Raw genomic sequence first — 21,787 nt, forward strand, 5'->3', positions numbered from 1 at the left:
CCAGGAAGGGAGCTGGCTGACTGGGGAAGTTCCCGGAAGGGAACTCACAGGCAGGGGAATCATTGGGGTGCTGTGGCTGACGGGAAGAGTTCCCGGGAGGGGAACTGGTAGAAAGGGGGAATCCCCGGGATGCTGCAGGTGACTGGAGGAGTTCCCGGAGGGGAACTGGCTGAGGGGGAATCCCCAGGGTGGTGCAGCTGGCTGGAGGAGTTCCCGGAGGGGAACTGACAGGCAGGAGGAATCCCCAGGAGTGCAGCTAACAGCTGATATCCCCTTTCCCATGAGAAATCTATTCCTTTTCTCAAATGGATCATGAGGGAGCTCTAGATAGCTGATTTTGTGGTGAAACCCCTCCCACAGTGTGATGTCAGCACCTCACAGTTCTGAGGTCCTGACATCCCACTGTGGGAGCCTTGTTGCATTGTGGGAAATAACAGCTGTTTCCAACTGCCAAAAAAGCAAGCAGCATCTCCTTCCAGTGACATCACCTGCCAGCAGTAAAATGTCACCATGTGATAAATGTCTGAATATAAAACAGGGAGAGGAAAGATTTTACAATGAGCAAACACTGACTACATCATCTATACATATTTATTGTAAAAAGTATGCACTTTTTTATTACATTATTTTTACTGGAGTTCCTCTTTAATAACCTTAACAGCGAAGGAAAGCAAGATCAATAAGTGGTCTGTGCACTTTGCCTGTAGTTTAAGCTGCTTTACTGTCACTTTTTAAAATGTTATTTCTGTTTTCAGGTCTGTCTTCGTTCAGTCAACTCATCAAGGTCCGCCTACGCCTGCTTCAATTTTGCCCCACTATTTTTCCACAGTTATGAGGCAACTGGAGGAAGCTGCCACTGCAAGATCTACATGAAGGTGATTAGCAATTTTAAAGTTTGAATTCTGATACCAGAGTGTAGATGTATAAGATGCTCTGGAATATGACGTTCTCATGTCTCCCCAATGTGTCCTCATGTCTCCCCAATGTGTCCTCATGTCTCCCCAATGTGTCCTCATGTGTCCCCAATGTGTCCTCTTGTGTCCCCAATGTGTCCTCTTGTGTCCCCAATGTGTCCTCTTGTGTCCCCAATGTGTCCATGTCTCCCCAATGTGTCCCCATGTCTCCCCAATGTGTCCCCTTGTGTCCTCCATGTTTTCTCCTGCATGTGTGTGCAGAGTGCTCGGCTCCCCCTGCCTGCCTCTGCGCCCTCCCCTTGTGTTTCCTGGCTCCCCTGGGTGTTAAGGGGCAGCTGGCTTACCTATCCGCCATGCTTGCGGGAATTGCAGACCTCACTGCAATTCCACGCAGCTTGCTCTAGTGATCAGTTTGTGATGATGACGCAATCATCACAAACTGATCACTAGAGCAAGCTGCCCGGATGTGAAGGTTTGCAATTCCTGCGGGCATGGCAGAAAGTAAGCCAGCTACTGGTAAACACCCGGTGAGGCCAGGAAGCACACAGATCGGCGGTTCGTATCGGCGGGCGTTCATAAGTTGAGGATTCCCTGCCTTTGCTGTTTAAGATGCAAGGACTTTCTCCCCCCATTTTTTGGGGAGAAAAAGTGCGTCTTATATGGCAGGAAATACGGTAGTTGTGACCTCCATTTGTATCACTCTATATCATATTGAGTATTCTATCAGTATCTATTAGTTAATATGACCTTTGGTGGCTCCCCATCTGTTTTTGAAGTCTTTTGGATCTACAGTTAGATCTTGTTTTTTTTTGCCACCAACTAGGCTTTCTTTGGGTGATACTTTTTGCATTTTAACGGGAATAATAAGAAAAGAATGAGAAAAATTCATTATTACTCAGTATTCGGCCATTATAGTTTTAAAATATTACAAGCCACCGTAAAAAAACCCACACATTGTATTTGCCCATTTGTCCCGGTTATTGCAACATTTAAAATATTTCCCTAGTACAATGTATGGCGCCACTATTTTATTTGGAAATAAACATGCAATGTTTTTTCAATTTGAGTGCGTCATCACTATTTACAAACCCATAATTTAAAAAATAACACTAATATACCATCTTGACGTTCATATTAAAAAAATTCAGTCCCTAATTTAACTATATATGGTTTTTTGTTTTTTTTTTCGGCTTTAGTGAATGATGCGGCATCTAATTGATCGCTGGCGCTTATTCACATGGAGGCTTGGATTAACAAATGGGAACTGCGTTCCCATCCCTTCATCCCCCTTCTATCGATCTGCCGCAAGAACGAGTGTGGGGGGTTTGAGCGGGAGTGCACGGCAGCAAGGGAGGAGTATCTACGCCCCTGCAAGGAGTAGATACTCGTGTCGGGGAAGGGGAAGTGGTTAACCAGAGCTAGCTAGTTTAGTGACTTGCTGTTCACCCACTACTATTCACTTGTAGTGAAATGAGCTATCTGTATTTTCAGTTAGTGCATTGATTATATACTAAGTATATTACTTATACTTAGTAGTGTATTCGATTGCTTTTTTTTTTTTTTGTTAGGTTAATTTAGAAAAAAATAACATAGTAGATCCCTTTTTTGTATCTTTAGTAGTGTAGAAATCTATATTTTTCTATCGTCAGTGAGCTAGCTCACTAGTGCTCCTACTAGCGCACATTTAGCAGCGTTAGTCCTCACTGACCATCAGAGAGCGTTACTAGTCAGTTACATTCCAATCCATCTGCACATGTTAGTGTTTTTGTTGTCTGTCTTTGTTATAAAACAAAACCACCCCGTTTAAATTTACCATCTGTCACCACATATTTGCAGTAAAAACACCACACTGTTTCCCCTTTCCATTTTAATTTTCTTTTTTTAATAGGCTATAATTAGTGTGTGTAGGATGTCTGCCAGGGGCTGAGGCAGTGGCAGGAGGGGCAGTGCCATTGCCGCCGCCAGGTCTGTGGCTGGTCTGCCGTCAGCCAGCGGGTGCTCAGCTGTGGAGGAAGGAGCTAAGCGGTGCGGAGGGGCCGCCGTTTGCACCGATTTTTGGGTAGACATGGCCATATAGGAGAGGCAGGCGGAGGCAGTTGTGGAGCTAATCGTGGAGCAGCAGGCCATCAGTTCTACACAGACCTCCGCTGTGACTAGTAATCCTCCCAGCAGCAGAAGACAACCCCCACTTGTGGTCACGTCGACCCCAGCAGCTGGCCAACCCTCCCTGGACGAGAGTGCTTTGCCGTTCAGTCCAGCATCCGGGAGTGTTTTGAGGGCCGCTTTCAAGGAGATTGAGGAGAGAGGAGGTTGTGCTTGGCCAGGCATAACCAGATTTTGAGGCTGAAGAGGGGCCTTAAGCAGGGGATGGGGCGGAAGGCGTGGTGGGGGGTCAGAGGATCTTTTTGGAGAGGAGGATGACGACGATTCGCCGGACTATCTGCATGTGCCAAAGCTCTCCGAAACCAGCTCGGAGGAGGAGGAGGCACTGGTAGAGGAGCGGAGGCGTGAGAGGGTGGGGCAGCACAACATGGCGGCCAGGGGCAGGGCCAGCAGTGGGAAACCAGGAGCCACAGCCTGCTACTTCAGCCGCCGCCGCCACCACCACCAGCTAACCCCCAACCAGAGGAAGACCTGCACCCCCTTCAAGCCGTAAGGGGGTGTTCACATTGCTAATATGGATTTTTTTTTCATGCGTCGACCCTGGATGAGAGATTTTCAGTTTGCAACTCCTGCAATGCCCCTCTCAGCAGAGGTCGCAATCCTTCCAAGATAGGTACTGCAGGCCTCCACTTTAAAAGCCACCACGCTAGGGAGCACAGCCAGTTTGAAGGGCTGAGGGAAGCTGATGGTCAGAGCAGGAGAACCACTGCGCAGCCTTTGGCAGCAGCATCCTGCTCACTTGCTCATCCAGCAGCAGCAGGAGCGCGTAAACGCACTACTCCCTCCAGTGTGCCCTCCAGAGCTCCCCCAGAAATGGAGGCTGGTGAGGGCAGCCAGTCCTCAATTGCCTCCTTTGCTCTCTCCACTGCTGCCTCCTCAGCTTCCAGTGCAGGGCAGCAGCAGATCGTGCTGAGCTACATGTTTTTGGGTGTGACCAAGGCTCTGCCTGCCGCCCGCGGTCGCATCCGGGAGCTGAACTGGTTGATTGCCCAGGCCATGTGCTCCCAGCTCCTGCCATACTCCCTTGTGCAGGAGGGGAGTGACATGCATGCACTCCTGCAGTATGGGATCCCAGAGTGGTGTATAACCAGCTGCCGTAATTTTTCCCGCGCGGCGATCCCAGCACTGCACCAGTTTGTGGTCCAGATTGGGAGCTGTTTGCTCGATCCATGGGCGAGTGGGTCCATCTGACCATGGACTCATGGAGCAGCTGTTTTGGAACAGACTGCTACCTGTCCTTCACTGCTCATTGGGTCATTTTGATGGAAGGGGGTGAGGCCTCAGCAGCAGCAGCAACTGGCACAGTAGCAGCAGCCCAGTTGGTGGTGCCACCCCACAGGGTTAGGAAAGATGCAGCCTCCTCTGATCTTGTTTCCTCCAGTGATGCTGGCTTACCCCGCAAGAAGTGTGAAGCCACGTCACTGCCAAGCTCTGCTGGAAATGGTTAGCCTGGGGAAAGCGAAGCGGACGGCTGCCAAAGTCCTGTCCGTCCTCTGGGAGCAGGAGCAGAAGTGGCTGACCCCCAGAGACTTTAGAGTCAGGAACATAGTATCAGACAATGGGTCGAACCTGCTGGTCGCCCTCTCAGGGGAGACTTGACCCATATCCCCTGTATGGCCCACGTCGTGAACCTGGTGGTGCAGAGGTTCCTGAGCACCTTCCCAGGGATGCACAGTCTGCTAAAATCGGCATGGAAAATTTTGTCATTTCCGCCGTCCCACCACTGCCTTGGCGACCCTGGCCTTGCTGCCAGCGGCGGCTCCAGCTTCAGATTTTTTTGAGGGGCTAAATGGCTGACAGGCGGGGCTCACACAAAAATGGGCGTGGCCACAAATCATGTGGCGTGATCATGGGTGGGGCCAAATATACACAAACTTAGCAGTGGTGTAAAAGGTCTGCCAGGGAAGTTTGAGCTCTGCCATAGTGTTTACCCCCAAAATGCATGTAATTTGACAGCATTTCACCAAAAATGCACATCATTTGGCAGAGGTTCCTACAAAATACAGATAGTATGGCAAACCGCTTATACTGTACATACTGGAGGTAGCAAAGATCGGCACACACTGCAGCTGATTTGCTATCAGTACAGGCACAGAGTCACAGCTTATACTGTACATCTTGGAGGTAGCAGATATCCGCACACACTGCAGCTAGTTTACTATCAGTACAGGCACACAGCCCCCTCCATACAGGTAGCCCCCCCCCCCCCCCCCCTTCTCCCCATGGCACTAAAATTACCACCTCCTTCTCTCCATGCCACTGTAGTAATTTTTTTTTCTCCCTCATGAAACTAATGCTCCTTTTCTTCTCCCCATGTCACTAATGCCCACCTCCTTCTCCTCTATGCCACTAATGTCCCCCACCTTCTCCTCTATGCCACTAATGTCCCCCACCTTCTCCTCTATGCCACTAATGTCCCTCACCTTCTCCCCATGCCACTAATGTCCCGCACCTTCTCCCCCATGCCATAATGTCCCCCACCTTCTCCCCCATGCCATAATGTCCCCCACCTTCTCCCCATGCCGCTAATGCCCCCCACCTTCTCTCCCAAGCCACTAATGCTTGGTGGTGCCTAACTGCCTGAGCGCGCCCAGACTGGTGCTGCTGCTCTCTAAGGCTGCTCCAGACATTACATCTCATTTCTGCTACTTTAAATCTCTTAATGGAAAGACTGGACCCATATTTCAGTGGATTCTAATGCATCACTTCTCCAGCAACACCTATAACCTTTCAGAACACCTGGATTACTTGGGATGGCAAAGATTTAAGCTGGATTGGATCTTCCTTGGAATCACCCACTGCTGTACACTGCACACCTTCTTTGGAATTGACATGAAACTTTAAAGACTTTCGGCCTCTTTGTGCCCGCCCTCTCCCCATCCTGTGAGTAACTTTCATCGATTATCTACAGCATCTATGCTCAATAGACTATATTTTTCTACATATGTTATATATAATAACTTCAAACTCCTAAACAAAGGACTGTGTTTTCAAATCCATGCTGTCCATCCATATATCTGTGTAAGGACAATTCAGTCTACACAGGCCCTTTGATCTCTGCAGGACACCAAAGCTGGACCTGAGAAAGTTCACACCTTGACTCTAAATAGGCCATTCTCAGCAGGAGCCCTGAGCTGTCTCTTTTGTCCATTCTAATGTGTAAACCTCAATATTCAGCAGAGACACTTCTCCCTGTATACCAACCAAGAAATATTTGTCCAATTGACAAATCAACAATAATTCTACTTAAAGAGAACCCAAGGTGGCATTTCATTACGTTAGTGGGGCACAGAGGCTGGTTGGGCACACTAACACCAGCCTCTGTTGCCCCATCGTGTGCCTCAAAGACCCCCCTGCTCGCCGCTATACCCCCGCAGTGCTGGCGACACGCAGCGTGTCGCCAGCACAATATTTACCTAAGCGCTGTCTGTCAGCGCCGCTCCCCCGCCTCCTCCGCATCGCCGCTACACGCCCGCGTCCCTTCCCTCCAGCTGATAGGAGGGAAGGGACGCGGGCGGGTAGCGGCGATGCGGAGGAGGCGGGGGAGCGGCGCTGATAGACAGCGCTAGGGTAAACATTGTGCTGGCGACGCACTGCATGTCGCCAGCACTACGGGAGCTATAGCGGCGAGCAGGGGGGTCTTTGAGGCACACGATGGGGCAACAGAGGCTGGTGTTAGTGTGCCCAACCAGCCTCTGTGCCCCACTAACGTAATGAAATGCCACCTCGGGTTCTCTTTAAGTCTGTTGGAATACTCAGAAAGACTAAAAGAGGGTCCAAAGGACGTGGGAAAAGACGTTCTTCACTGCAGAACCAAAATAACTGTGACAAAATCTACAGAGTACACCCAGGCAACAACCCTAATAGCTCCAGCACAATCCAGCAGAGAAGACCGCCACACATCTGGAGACTGTTCTCTCCTGGAGTCCTCAATCTCAGGCCTCCGCTCCCAGGGGAGCCCCATCAAGGCTGTCCTCTGTAACGTCAGATCGATAAACAACAAAACCGAAATCGTACATGATCTAATAGACTCTTCTGATCTGGCCTGCCTGACTGAAACCTGGCTTTCTGAACCAGTTGGCCCCACCCTGGAGGCCGCTGTACCAACAAACTATTCTGTGATTACTGCAACAGGAAAGAACGCAGGGGTGGAGGGGTTGCACTTTGCTTTAGTTCAGCATTGAAAATCAGACCACTTACTGTAGGGCCTACCAACTCGTTTGAATGCTTGGCGGTGAAAATTTCAGCTGAGAAATACATTAACATATTGCTGATCTACCGCCCACCAGAAAAGGACCTGGACTTCCTTAAGGAACTTGTAGAACTCCTATGCAACCTAACACTGGAACACCCCAGATGGATTGTTCTTGGATATACCAATACATGGGTGGATGACTCCTCTTCACAATTTGGAATAGAGCTACCTTGTGCCTTATATGAACTGGGCTTTTTCCTATCAATCAGCTCTGCTACTCACAGGAAAGGTCACACTCTGGACCTTATATTCCATACTGGACTGTCAATAGCCAGTGTGGAAATTAATCCTGTTGCCTGGTCAGACCATCACACTATCCACTTCTCCCTCTCAATACCAGCTGTCAGACACCAGTTCAAGAATCAAATAAAATATCGCCGCTTAAAAGGGCTAACATCACAACATATCTGAGATAACCTTAGCTTTGATGAATTGACTGACTCCAGCTTGGACCCTAATACTCTGGCGTTTAAATACAACAAATGTGTGTCCTCCACCTTTGAGACTATTGCTCCTCTGTGTACCAAATATCTTACTCCACAACATCATGCACAGTGGTTTGATAACTCTATAAAAGAGCTAAAAAGTCAAGGCCCAAAACTTGAGACTGTGGCGCAAATCTCAGTCCACAGAAGACAAACATGCCTTAATCCTCCACTTGAAGAACTACCAAAAGGTAATCACAGGAAAAAAATCATCCTTTCTATCACAAGAGATTTCAAATGCAGTTAAAAAACCAGCCCAACTGTTCCGCACAGTGGAAAAACTCTGCAACCCGGCATGTAAAAAACTTAATATAGAGTCTTCAAAGGACCTCTGTGACCAATTTGCCCATTTCTTCACAGACAAAGTCTCTGTTATAAGGTCCGCCATCCAACTTGCAGCATCTGAGCCTAATATAGTGCTGAAGACCATTAGCAGAGACAACGTAACACCTTGGTCAAACTTCAAAGAAATTGATGAAGAAGTCACATCAAGCATCCTCCTTCACCTCCGCCTAACTACCTGTGACCTGAATCCTGGCCCAACACAGTTCATGTTGAACTGCCCCGACCTGTTTGTACCGGTATTCCTCAAAATTTTTAACTGTTCCTCACAATCAGGGATATTTCCTGCTTTACTGAAGGAAGCAATCTTCAGGCCTCTCCTCAAAAAACCCTCCCTGGACCCAGATGCAATGACCAGCTACAGACCTGTCTCTAACCTTCCCTTTCTGGGTAAGCTAATAGAAAAAGCTGTATACCTCCAGCTAGAAGCCAAAATCCTTCAAAACAGTTATGACCCATTCCAGTCTGGCTTCAGGAAACACCACAGCACTGAAACTGCCCTCATCCAAATATGCAAGCACCTGCTCATGGCAAGAGACAGAGGAGAGTGCTCCATCCTCATACTGCTAGACCTTTCTGCAGCCTTTGATACAGTTGACCATGACATCTTGATAAACAGGCTACATGAATACTGCGGCATTGATGGCATAGTTCTTCAGTGGTTCCAATCCTACTTGAGTGGCAGAACCCAAAAAGGGTCTGTGGGGCCCTTCCTGCCCTTCCTGTCCACCCCTGTACCACTTAAGTATGGGGTGCCCCAGGGCTCAATCCTCTCTCCCCTGCTTTTCACAATTTACATGTTACCGCTTGAAAAACTAATCCAAAAACATGACCTGACATACCACTGCTATGTGGACGACACCCAACTATATCTTTCCTTCAAGCCTGGTGTGACAGACGCAACTCTAACTATAAACGACTGCTTACGTGAACTACAGCAATGGATGAATGACAACTGGCTGAAACTAAATGCAAATAAAACTGAAGTCCTTCTGATCAGAGGGCAGCGCATGACAACAAACCAACTTAACTTGCATTCTTCACCACTGGGAATAGGAGGCACGGATCTACGCAGCTCCGATCATGTGCGTAGCCTGGGAGTTCTAATTTATGGGGATTTAAACTTCAGAACTCACATCTCTGCTGTGGTGAAATCATCCTATTTTCACCTTACGAACATCGCAAAAATCAAGCACCTCATCCCCCCAGAAGATCTGCCAACTTTAGTTCATGCCTTCATTACCTCCCGACTCGACTACTGCAATGCTCTCTACACTGACCTTCCAAAAAAGGATTTGTACCGCCTACAGCTGATACAGAGTACTGCTGCCAGTCTGCTAACCAACCAACCCCGTCACTGCCACATAACGCCAGTCCTGCACTGCCTTCACTGGCTACCTATAGAATGGAGGGTCCTATTCAAGATCGTCCTACTGACATTTAAATCACTGAATAATCTGGGCCCTGGATACATGAAAGAAATGTTGCAGCTGCGCAGCAATCCCCACATTCTCACATCCACAAGTTCTAATAATCTAGTCATACCCAGAGTCCACTTGGAAACTTTTGGTCCCAGAGCTTTCTGACATGCTGCCCCTACGTTTTGGAACTCCTTACCTCAACAGATCAGGACAACTCCATCCCTGGACGTGTTTAAATCCAGACTGAAAACCCACCTGTTCAGTTTGGCATTTGCAGAAATATACAGTAACTTTTGTTGTGTGAATACTTCATCCTACTACCAATTACTGAATCTGACAGAGCCTAAGCGCTTTGAGTCCTATGGGAGAAAAGTGCTATAGAAATGTTATTGTATTGTAAGTAATGTCCCCCTCCTTCTCCACAATGCCACTAATGTGCCCACTTTCTTCCCCATGCTATCTATCATTAGTCATTCATTTATAAAATCTATAAAAAAATCTATTGAGCCGCCTTAATACAGTCCCCATTACAACCCCCTTCTCCCCGTGCGGCGGCTGCTAAAATGTACATTTTTACAGCCCCCCTCCTTCTCCCCCTTGCTGCCGCCGCCAAACCACTGACACACCTCAGATCGGCAGGAGATAGGAGACAGCCAGACCGCCGCATAGCAGCCGCACAATGAATTTGAATGCAGGAAGTGACATCATCGGTCACGTCCAGCATTTACAGTCCACCGCATGGTAGCTATGCACCGGTCTGACTGTCTCCGATCTCCTGCTCGCAGCCAATCTGAGGTCTGTTGATTTAGCGGCGGCAGCACGGAGGAGAATGGGAGTTTAAAAAAAAGTCAGCTACAGGCCTCCTGTGATGACTCGGGGGCTTTCGGGGCTGATAATTTGTCAGCTGGGGCTTGAGCCCCGGCAAGCCCCAGTGTAGCTCTGCAGTAGAGAGAGGGCCTGCTAGTACACCGACTCGTCATCGATGGGCCAACTCGCTGCAACTCCACCCTGGCGATGTTGCAGCGTGTGTGCCAGCAGAGGAGGATTGTCACCCGCTACATTTTTGACGAGCACATGTCCGGCAGCGGGACAATCGTCCAGGTGACTTCAAATGCTGTTTGGGGTAGATGCAGCAGGTGTGCCTAGTGTTGGCTTCCTAGTGTTCGGCACTTCCTGCCGGGAGTGGTCATCCGGCTGCTAGTGGGTGTCCATGGTTTTATCTACTTGAAGAGGGAGAGGCAGCCCAGAGCTAGCTGAATCAGTAGGCAGCTGCACAGTCCAACTCTCAGGAGGATGAGAAGGACCTGCAGGTGGTGGAGTTGGACGTTCCTGAACTTGCCACAGAGGGGAGACCAGTATTGGACTGAGCCGACGAAGTACCGATAATTCTTCCGCGGGGCCCCGCCTCCATGTCTCCGGGGGGTCCCGCAGCAGAGTCCTGCAGTGAGCCTGAGGCTCAAAGAGTAGCCTGGAGTGCTGTCTTATTTGGCCACCCCTTATCTCCTTCTTCCTCCTCCCTCCCCAGGCTCTAGCTCCCTAGTGCTGAGAGAGACGTCGGGCGTATTCATGCTGACCTGATGTCTCTGCATCTACACCATGTGAGGCACCAGCGGGAAATACAAGAGCCGGGAGAGAGACGAGGAGACAGTAATGGAGAAACAATTAAGCAGCCAGCCAGCTGTGACAAGGAGGTGGAGAGCCCGAACAGAGACAGCAGAGAGATGAGCCAGAACCCACTTCCAGGGCTTGTAGCCTGCCTTACAGACACACAGACAGCTAGAAAATAGCAGCCAAAGCCAGCCCAGCACAGTGTGAGAGCCAGCCACTTTAGTCACATGACAGAGGGAGAGGAGGCAATGTACAGTACTCTGTCATCTTCTTTATGCCCATACTCAATCTCTCTTCTCTATAACACTCTCTATCTGCCTACCCTCTGTCTCTCTCTCACTGCTCACTCTCTGTCCAGCCTCTCTCTCTAACCTTCTGTCCCTCTCCTTCCAACTCTCACCCTGTCTTTTTTTCTGTGCTGCCCACCTACTGTCCATCTTTAACACTCTCAGTCCGTCTCTTGCTGTCCACCCACTGCCTGTCTGCTGCCCCTCTCCCCGTCCATCTATTTCTCACCTATGTAAAACAAAAAGAAAATCGAGAGCCCCAATAGTGCGTACTGTAACACAATCAATACAAATTTTTGAAGAGAGATAATACTCACAAAAATGGGTTGCCGAGCATAGGCAACCACTAGAAACACTTGTGGGAATGTTAGGCCTGTCCCCTCTCAGGCTAAGAAGTCGCTCTCCGTAGAAGGATTAGGTAATCACACCCATCCAACAGGTGGATATAGTATTGTTCAAAGATTTTTACAGAAGCGCCAATCAGAATAAAATAATTTAAAATATCATAAAATGGGGGGTCTTGGATGATTTACCACCCCAGAAATCAGACACTAAATTTTGATATAAATATACATTCACAATTTATTAATTTGACTCCCACAATTTTGCAACGCGTTTCACGGGTCTATCGCCCGCTTCCTCAGGCAGTATAAAACAGGAGCACTAAAAAAAGACATAAAAAAATATACACACATATCACATATCTATAATATCTACATCGCACAATTCCAAAATACATTCCCTCCATAAAGTGCAGAATTAAATATACGCTGCATTAAATATCTGTCCACATTTGTGTAATCCATATATTACAAATCTTGATCCATAATCTTGTGCATATATTCAAACAAACACATCAAGACTATTAGAAATACCCATACGAGGTTTATGATGTAATTACTTCCTTACCGTGCACATGCACATGTAAAGTCCACTAAGCATGTATATATATCTTGCTATGACCATATATAACCCCTATGTAGAGCAGCCAACATCCATTTTAAAATCCATTCACCATATAGTAACACAAGAGTCCTCCACGCCAAATGCAGCCTGTAGGGATATAAAGTTTGTAGAGGATCGCTTACCTGAAGTGTCACTTGGTCTAAGTGTAGCACCTCTGTGGCCTGCCGCTGCGGCGTCCTGTCTTTTAAGTGATCGTATACTTGTGGAGACTGAGCGGGACTTCCTCTGGAAATGTCGTCATGCGGAAGTCGTGGATGCGCTCCACGACCGACCGTATGCGTTCCAGGAGGGGGTGGTGTCTAACTTCCCCATTTTCGGAGGCTGTAACGTGTTGCGCGCATGTACGGACATGCGCGCAGCTAAAATTTACAACTGAGAGATGCGTTCCACAGCGGAACGCACTACGTTTCCTATCTGTCTGGAGTTTGTCTCATGTATTTAGGTTGGTGAAGCCCTACATCACGTGATCGCCTAGTTCCCTATATATTCTATATAGGCTGTTATTGGGGGCATAGAGATAATGCAATAAAGATATATATATATATATATATATATATATATATATATATATATATATATATATATACATACATATGTGCAAATATATAGAAAAACTATACAAAAAAAGGGGGGGGGGATTGGGGGGGGGGAAATTAACCACAATAAAACGCATATTATTTGCCAGTGGACGCGTATAAAATGGGTTATAGAAAATAAGTATTTAGTAGAGGTATATGTATATATAAAATATAAAAAAAAGAGGGGGGAAAAAAAGGGTTTTGTTATTAAAAAAGGTTTTGTTATTAAAAAAAAGGTTTTGTTATAAAAAAGAGAGCAACTTGCGAGCATCATCTTTCATAGCAATTCATCACCAGGGGGTGATGCAGAGGATTCCTTTTGACTAATATGTTTTCTCTAGTTGTTCATTGAGACCATCGGGTACCAATGTTTTTAGGGCCTGTATCCAGAATGTTTCCCTTTTTTTTAAAATGTTGATCCTATATATAGGATGACGACGATTCGCCGGACTATCTGCATGTGCCAAAGCTCTCCGAAACCAGCTCGGAGGAGGAGGAGGCACTGGTAGAGGAGCGGAGGCGTGAGAGGGTGGGGCAGCACAACATGGCGGCCAGGGGCAGGGCCAGCAGTGGGAAACCAGGAGCCACAGCCTGCTACTTCAGCCGCCGCCACCACCACCAGCTAACCCCCAACCAGAGGAAGACCTGCACCCCCTTCAAGCCGTAAGGGGGTGTTCACATTGCTAATATGGATTTTTTTTTCATGCGTCGACCCTGGATGAGAGATTTTCAGTTTGCAACTCCTGCAATGCCCCTCTCAGCAGAGGTCGCAATCCTTCCAAGATAGGTACTGCAGGCCTCCACTTTAAAAGCCACCACGCTAGGGAGCACAGCCAGTTTGAAGGGCTGAGGGAAGCTGATGGTCAGAGCAGGAGAACCACTGCGCAGCCTTTGGCAGCAGCATCCTGCTCACTTGCTCATCCAGCAGCAGCAGGAGCGCGTAAACGCACTACTCCCTCCAGTGTGCCCTCCAGAGCTCCCCCAGAAATGGAGGCTGGTGAGGGCAGCCAGTCCTCAATTGCCTCCTTTGCTCTCTCCACTGCTGCCTCCTCAGCTTCCAGTGCAGGGCTGCAGCAGATCGTGCTGAGCTACATGTTTTTGGGTGTGACCAAGGCTCTGCCTGCCGCCCGCGGTCGCATCCGGGAGCTGAACTGGTTGATTGCCCAGGCCATGTGCTCCCAGCTCCTGCCATACTCCCTTGTGCAGGAGGGGAGTGACATGCATGCACTCCTGCAGTATGGGATCCCAGAGTGGTGTATAACCAGCTGCCGTAATTTTTCCCGCGCGGCGATCCCAGCACTGCACCAGTTTGTGGTCCAGATTGGGAGCTGTTTGCTCGATCCATGGGCGAGTGGGTCCATCTGACCATGGACTCATGGAGCAGCTGTTTTGGAACAGACTGCTACCTGTCCTTCACTGCTCATTGGGTCATTTTGATGGAAGGGGGTGAGGCCTCAGCAGCAGCAGCAACTGGCACAGTAGCAGCAGCCCAGTTGGTGGTGCCACCCCACGGGGTTAGGGAAGATGCAGCCTCCTCTGATCTTGTTCCCTCCAGTGATGCGGGCTTACCCCGCAAGAAGTGTGAAGCCACGTCACTGCCAAGCTCTGCTGGAAATGGTTAGCCTGGGGAAAGCGAAGCGGATGGCTGCCAAAGTCCTGTCCGTCCTCTGGGAGCAGGAGCAGAAGTGGCTGACCCCCAGAGACTTTAGAGTCAGGAACATAGTATCAGACAATGGGTCGAACCTGCTGGTCGCCCTCTCAGGGGAGACTTGACCCATATCCCCTGTCTGGCCCACGTCGTGAACCTGGTGGTGCAGAGGTTCCTGAGCACCTTCCCAGGGATGCACAGTCTGCTAAAATCGGCATGGAAAATTTTGTCATTTCCGCCGTCCCGCCACTGCCTTGGCGACCCTGGCCTTGCTGCCAGCGGCGGCTCCAGCTTCAGATTTTTTTGAGGGGCTAAATGGCTGACAGGCGGGGCTCACACAAAAATGGGCGTGGCCACAAATCATGTGGCGTGATCATGGGTGGGGCCAAATATACACAAACTTAGCAGTGGTGTAAAAGGTCTGCCAGGGAAGTTTGAGCTCTGCCATAGTGTTTACCCCCAAAATGCATGTAATTTGACAGCATTTCACCAAAAATGCACATCATTTGGCAGAGGTTCCTACAAAATACAGATAGTATGGCAAACCGCTTATACTGTACATACTGGAGGTAGCAAAGATCGGCACACACTGCAGCTGATTTGCTATCAGTACAGGCACAGAGTCACAGCTTATACTGTACATCTTGGAGGTAGCAGATATCCGCACACACTGCAGCTAGTTTACTATCAGTACAGGCACACAGCCCCCTCCATACAGGTAGCCCCCCCCCCCCCCCCTTCTCCCCATGGCACTAAAATTACCACCTCCTTCTCTCCATGCCACTGTAGTAATTTTTTTTTCTCCCTCATGAAACTAATGCTCCTTTTCTTCTCCCCATGTCACTAATGCCCACCTCCTTCTCCTCTATGCCACTAATGTCCCCCACCTTCTCCTCTATGCCACTAATGTCCCCCACCTTCTCCTCTATGCCACTAATGTCCCTCACCTTCTCCCCATGCCACTAATGTCCCGCACCTTCTCCCCCATGCCATAATGTCCCCCACCTTCTCCCCCATGCCATAATGTCCCCCACCTTCTCCCCATGCCGCTAATGCCCCCCACCTTCTCTCCCAAGCCACTAATGCTTGGTGGTGCCTAACTGCCTGAGCGCGCCCAGACTGGTGCTGCTGCTCTCTAAGGCTGCTCCAGACATTACATCTCATTTCTGCTACTTTAAATCTCTTAATGGAAAGACTGGACCCATATTTCAGTGGATTCTAATGCATCACTTCTCCAGCAACACCTATAACCTTTCAGAACACCTGGATTACTTGGGATGGCAAAGATTTAAGCTGGATTGGATCTTCCTTGGAATCACCCACTGCTGTACACTGCACACCTTCCTTGGAATTGACATGAAACTTTAAAGACTTTCGGCCTCTTTGTGCCCGCCCTCTCCCCATCCTGTGAGTAACTTTCATCGATTATCTACAGCATCTATGCTCAATAGACTATATTTTTCTACATATGTTATATATAATAACTTCAAACTCCTAAACAAAGGACTGTGTTTTCAAATCCATGCTGTCCATCCATATATCTGTGTAAGGACAATTCAGTCTACACAGGCCCTTTGATCTCTGCAGGACACCAAAGCTGGACCTGAGAAAGTTCACACCTTGACTCTAAATAGGCCATTCTCAGCAGGAGCCCTGAGCTGTCTCTTTTGTCTATTCTAATGTGTAAACCTCAATATTCAGCAGAGACACTTCTCCCTGTATACCAACCAAGAAATATTTGTCCAATTGACAAATCAACAATAATTCTACTTAAAGAGAACCCGAGGTGGCATTTCATTACGTTAGTGGGGCACAGAGGCTGGTTGGGCACACTAACACCAGCCTCTGTTGCCCCATCGTGTGCCTCAAAGACCCCCCTGCTCGCCGCTATACCCCCGCAGTGCTGGCGACACGCAGCGTGTCGCCAGCACAATATTTACCTAAGCGCTGTCTGTCAGCGCCGCTCCCCCGCCTCCTCCGCATCGCCGCTACACGCCCGCGTCCCTTCCCTCCAGCTGATAGGAGGGAAGGGACGCGGGCGGGTAGCGGCGATGCGGAGGAGGCGGGGGAGCGGCGCTGATAGACAGCGCTAGGGTAAACATTGTGCTGGCGACGCACTGCATGTCGCCAGCACTACGGGAGCTATAGCGGCGAGCAGGGGGGTCTTTGAGGCACACGATGGGGCAACAGAGGCTGGTGTTAGTGTGCCCAACCAGCCTCTGTGCCCCACTAACGTAATGAAATGCCACCTCGGGTTCTCTTTAAGTCTGTTGGAATACTCAGAAAGACTAAAAGAGGGTCCAGAGGACGTGGGAAAAGACGTTCTTCACTGCAGAACCAAAATAACTGTGACAAAATCTACAGAGTACACCCAGGCAACAACCCTAATAGCTCCAGCACAATCCAGCAGAGAAGACCACCACACATCTGGAGACTGTTCTCTCCTGGAGTCCTCAATCTCAGGCCTCCGCTCCCAGGGGAGCCCCATCAAGGCTGTCCTCTGTAACGTCAGATCGATAAACAACAAAACCGAAATCGTACATGATCTAATAGACTCTTCTGATCTGGCCTGCCTGACTGAAACCTGGCTTTCTGAACCAGTTGGCCCCACCCTGGAGGCCGCTGTACCAACAAACTATTCTGTGATTACTGCAACAGGAAAGAACGCAGGGGTGGAGGGGTTGCACTTTGCTTTAGATCAGCATTGAAAATCAGACCACTTACTGTAGGGCCTACCAACTCGTTTGAATGCTTGGCGGTGAAAATTTCAGCTGAGAAATACATTAACATATTGCTGATCTACCGCCCACCAGAAAAGGACCTGGACTTCCTTAAGGAACTTGTAGAACTCCTATGCAACCTAACACTGGAACACCCCAGATGGATTGTTCTTGGATATACCAATACATGGGTGGATGACTCCTCTTCACAATTTGGAATAGAGCTACCTTGTGCCTTATATGAACTGGGCTTTTTCCTATCAATCAGCTCTGCTACTCACAGGAAAGGTCACACTCTGGACCTTATATTCCATACTGGACTGTCAATAGCCAGTGTGGAAATTAATCCTGTTGCCTGGTCAGACCATCACACTATCCACTTCTCCCTCTCAATACCAGCTGTCAGACACCAGTTCAAGAATCAAATAAAATATCGCCGCTTAAAAGGGCTAACATCACAACATATCTGAGATAACCTTAGCTTTGATGAATTGACTGACTCCAGCTTGGACCCTGATACTCTGGCGTTTAATTACAACAAATGTGTGTCCTCCACCTTTGAGACTATTGCTCCTCTGTGTACCAAATATCTTACTCCACAACATCATGCACAGTGGTTTGATAACTCTATAAAAGAGCTGAAAAGTCAAGGCCCAAAACTTGAGACTGTGGCGCAAATCTCAGTCCACAGAAGACAAACATGCCTTAATCCTCCACTTGAAGAACTACCAAAAGGTAATCACAGGAAAAAAATCATCCTTTCTATCACAAGAGATTTCAAATGCAGTTAACAAACCAGCCCAACTGTTCCGCACAGTGGAAAAACTCTGCAACCCGGCATGTAAAAAACTTAATATAGAGTCTTCAAAGGACCTCTGTGACCAATTTGCCCATTTCTTCACAGACAAAGTCTCCGTTATAAGGTCCGCCATCCAACTTGCAGCATCTGAGCCTAATATAGTGCTGAAGACCATTAGCAGAGACAACGTAACACCTTGGTCAAACTTAAAAGAAATTGATGAAGAAGTCACATCAAGCATCCTCCTTCACCTCCGCCTAACTACCTGTGACCTGAATCCTGGCCCAACACAGTTCATGTTGAACTGCCCCGACCTGTTTGTACCGGTATTCCTCAAAATTTTTAACTGTTCCTCACAATCAGGGATATTTCCTGCTTTACTGAAGGAAGCAATCATCAGGCCTCTCCTCAAAAAACCCTCCCTGGACCCAGATGCAATGACCAGCTACAGACCTGTCTCTAACCTTCCCTTTCTGGGTAAGCTAATAGAAAAAGCTGTATACCTCCAGCTAGAAGCCAAAATCCTTCAAAACAGTTATGACCCATTCCAGTCTGGCTTCAGGAAACACCACAGCACTGAAACTGCCCTCATCCAAATATGCAAGCACCTGCTCATGGCAAGAGACAGAGGAGAGTGCTCCATCCTCATACTGCTAGACCTTTCTGCAGCCTTTGATACAGTTGACCATGACATCTTGATAAACAGGCTACATGAATACTGCGGCATTGATGGCATAGTTCTTCAGTGGTTCCAATCCTACTTGAGTGGCAGAACCCAAAAAGGGTCTGTGGGGCCCTTCCTGTCCACCCCTGTACCACTTAAGTATGGGGTGCCCCAGGGCTCAATCCTCTCTCCCCTGCTTTTCACAATTTACATGTTACCGCTTGAAAAACTAATCCAAAAACATGACCTGACATACCACTGCTATGTGGACGACACCCAACTATATCTTTCCTTCAAGCCTGGTGTGACAGACGCAACTCTAACTATAAACGACTGCTTACGTGAACTACAGCAATGGATGAATGACAACTGGCTGAAACTAAATGCAAATAAAACTGAAGTCCTTCTGATCAGAGGGCAGCGCATGACAACAAACCAACTTAACTTGCATTCTTCACCACTGGGAATAGGAGGCACGGATCTACGCAGCTCCGATCATGTGCGTAGCCTGGGAGTTCTAATTTATGGGAATTTAAACTTCAGAACTCACATCTCTGCTGTGGTGAAATCATCCTATTTTCACCTTACGAACATCGCAAAAATCAAGCACCTCATCCCCCCAGAAGATCTGCCAACTTTAGTTCATGCCTTCATTACCTCCCGACTCGACTACTGCAATGCTCTCTACACTGACCTTCCAAAAAAGGATTTGTACCGCCTACAGCTGATACAGAGTACTGCTGCCAGTCTGCTAACCAACCAACCCCGTCACTGCCACATAACGCCAGTCCTGCACTGCCTTCACTGGCTACCTATAGAATGGAGGGTCCTATTCAAGATCGGCCTACTGACATTTAAATCACTGAATAATCTGGGCCCTGGATACATGAAAGAAATGTTGCAGCTGCGCAGCAATCCCCACATTCTCACATCCACAAGTTCTAATAATCTAGTCATACCCAGAGTCCACTTGGAAACTTTTGGTCCCAGAGCTTTCTGTCATGCTGCCCCTACGTTTTGGAACTCCTTACCTCAACAGATCAGGACAACTCCATCCCTGGACGTGTTTAAATCCAGACTGAAAACCCACCTGTTCAGTTTGGCATTTGCAGAAATATACAGTAACTTTTGTTGTGTGAATACTTCATCCTACTACCAATTACTGAATCTGACAGAGCCTAAGCGCTTTGAGTCCTATGGGAGAAAAGTGCTATAGAAATGTTATTGTATTGTAAGTAATGTCCCCCTCCTTCTCCACAATGCCACTAATGTGCCCACTTTCTTCCCCATGCTATCTATCATTAGTCATTCATTTATAAAATCTATAAAAAAATCTATTGAGCCGCATTAATACAGTCCCCATTACAACCCCCTTCTCCCCGTGCGGCGGCTGCTAAAATGTACATTTTTACAGCCCCCCTCCTTCTCCCCCTTGCTGCCGCCGCCAAACCACTGACACACCTCAGATCGGCAGGAGATAGGAGACAGCCAGACCGCCGCATAGCAGCCGCACAATGAATTTGAATGCAGGAAGTGACATCATCGGTCACGTCCAGCATTTACAGTCCACCGCATGGTAGCTATGCTCCGGTCTGACTGTCTCCGATCTCCTGCTCGTAGCCAATCTGAGGTCTGTTGATTTAGCGGCGGCAGCACGGAGGAGAATGGGAGTTTAAAAAAAAGTCAGCTACAGGCCTCCTGTGATGACTCGGGGGCTTTCGGGGCTGATAATTTGTCAGCTGGGGCTTGAGCCCCGGCAAGCCCCAGTGTAGCTCTGCAGTAGAGAGAGGGCCTGCTAGTACACCGGCTCGTCATCGATGGGCCAACTCGCTGCAACTCCACCCTGGCGATGTTGCAGCGTGTGTGCCAGCAGAGGAGGATTGTCACCCGCTACATTTTTGACGAGCACATGTCCGGCAGCGGGACAATCGTCCAGGTGACTTCAAATGCTGTTTGGGGCAGATGCAGCAGGTGTGCCTAGTGTTGGCTTCCTAGTGTTCGGCACTTTCTGCCGGGAGTGGTCATCCGGCTGCGAGTGGGTGTCCATGGTTTTATCTACTTGAAGAGGGAGAGGCAGCCCAGAGCTACCTGAATCAGTAGGCAGCTGCACAGTCCAACTCTCAGGAGGATGAGAAGGACCTGCAGGTGGTGGAGTTGGACGTCCCTGAACTTGCCACAGAGGGGAGACCAGTGTTGGACTGAGCCGACGAAGTACCGATAATTCTTCCGCGGGGCCCCGCCTCCATGTCTCCGGGGGGTCCCGCAGCAGAGTCCTGCAGTGAGCCTGAGGCTCAAAGAGCAGCCTGGAGTGCTGTCTTATTTGGCCACCCCTTATCTCCTTCTTCCTCCTCCCTCCCCAGGCTCTAGCTCCCTAGTGCTGAGAGAGACGTCGGGCGTATTCATGCTGACCTGATGTCTCTGCATCTACACCATGTGAGGCACCAGCGGGAAATACAAGAGCCGGGAGAGAGACGAGGAGACAGTAATGGAGAAACAATTAAGCAGCCAGCCAGCTGTGACAAGGAGGTGGAGAGCCCGAACAGAGACAGCAGAGAGATGAGCCAGAACCCACTTCCAGGGCTTGTAGCCTGCCTTACAGACACACAGACAGCTAGAAAATAGCAGCCAAAGCCAGCCCAGCACAGTGTGAGAGCCAGCCACTTTAGTCACATGACAGAGGGAGAGGAGGCAATGTACAGTACTCTGTCATCTTCTTTATGCCCATACTCAATCTCTCTTCTCTATAACACTCTCTATCTGCCTACCCTCTGTCTCTCTCTCACTGCTCACTCTCTGTCCAGCCTCTCTCTCTAACCTTCTGTCCCTCTCCTTCCAACTCTCACCCTGTCTTTTTTTTCTGTGCTGCCCACCTACTGTCCATCTTTAACACTCTCAGTCCGTCTCTTGCTGTCCACCCACTGCCTGTCTGCTGCCCCT

General features: G+C 48.8%; 1 protein-coding gene across 3 annotated transcripts in view; it reads left to right on the plus strand.

Annotated features, from left to right (window-relative positions):
- The window catches only part of RAD9A (RAD9 checkpoint clamp component A), a 621,237-nt gene that overhangs the window by 140,887 nt on the left and 458,563 nt on the right, over positions 1-21,787 (plus strand). For all 3 annotated transcript variants that reach the window (XM_068255230.1, XM_068255228.1, XM_068255229.1), the window contains exon 4: positions 756-875. In XM_068255230.1, the coding sequence (XP_068111331.1) occupies positions 756-875 (120 nt within the window). The remainder of the gene's footprint in view (positions 1-755; positions 876-21,787) is intronic.

Source organism: Hyperolius riggenbachi, chromosome 10 (genome assembly GCF_040937935.1).
Source record: "Hyperolius riggenbachi isolate aHypRig1 chromosome 10, aHypRig1.pri, whole genome shotgun sequence".
Taxonomy (NCBI): domain Eukaryota; kingdom Metazoa; phylum Chordata; class Amphibia; order Anura; family Hyperoliidae; genus Hyperolius; species Hyperolius riggenbachi.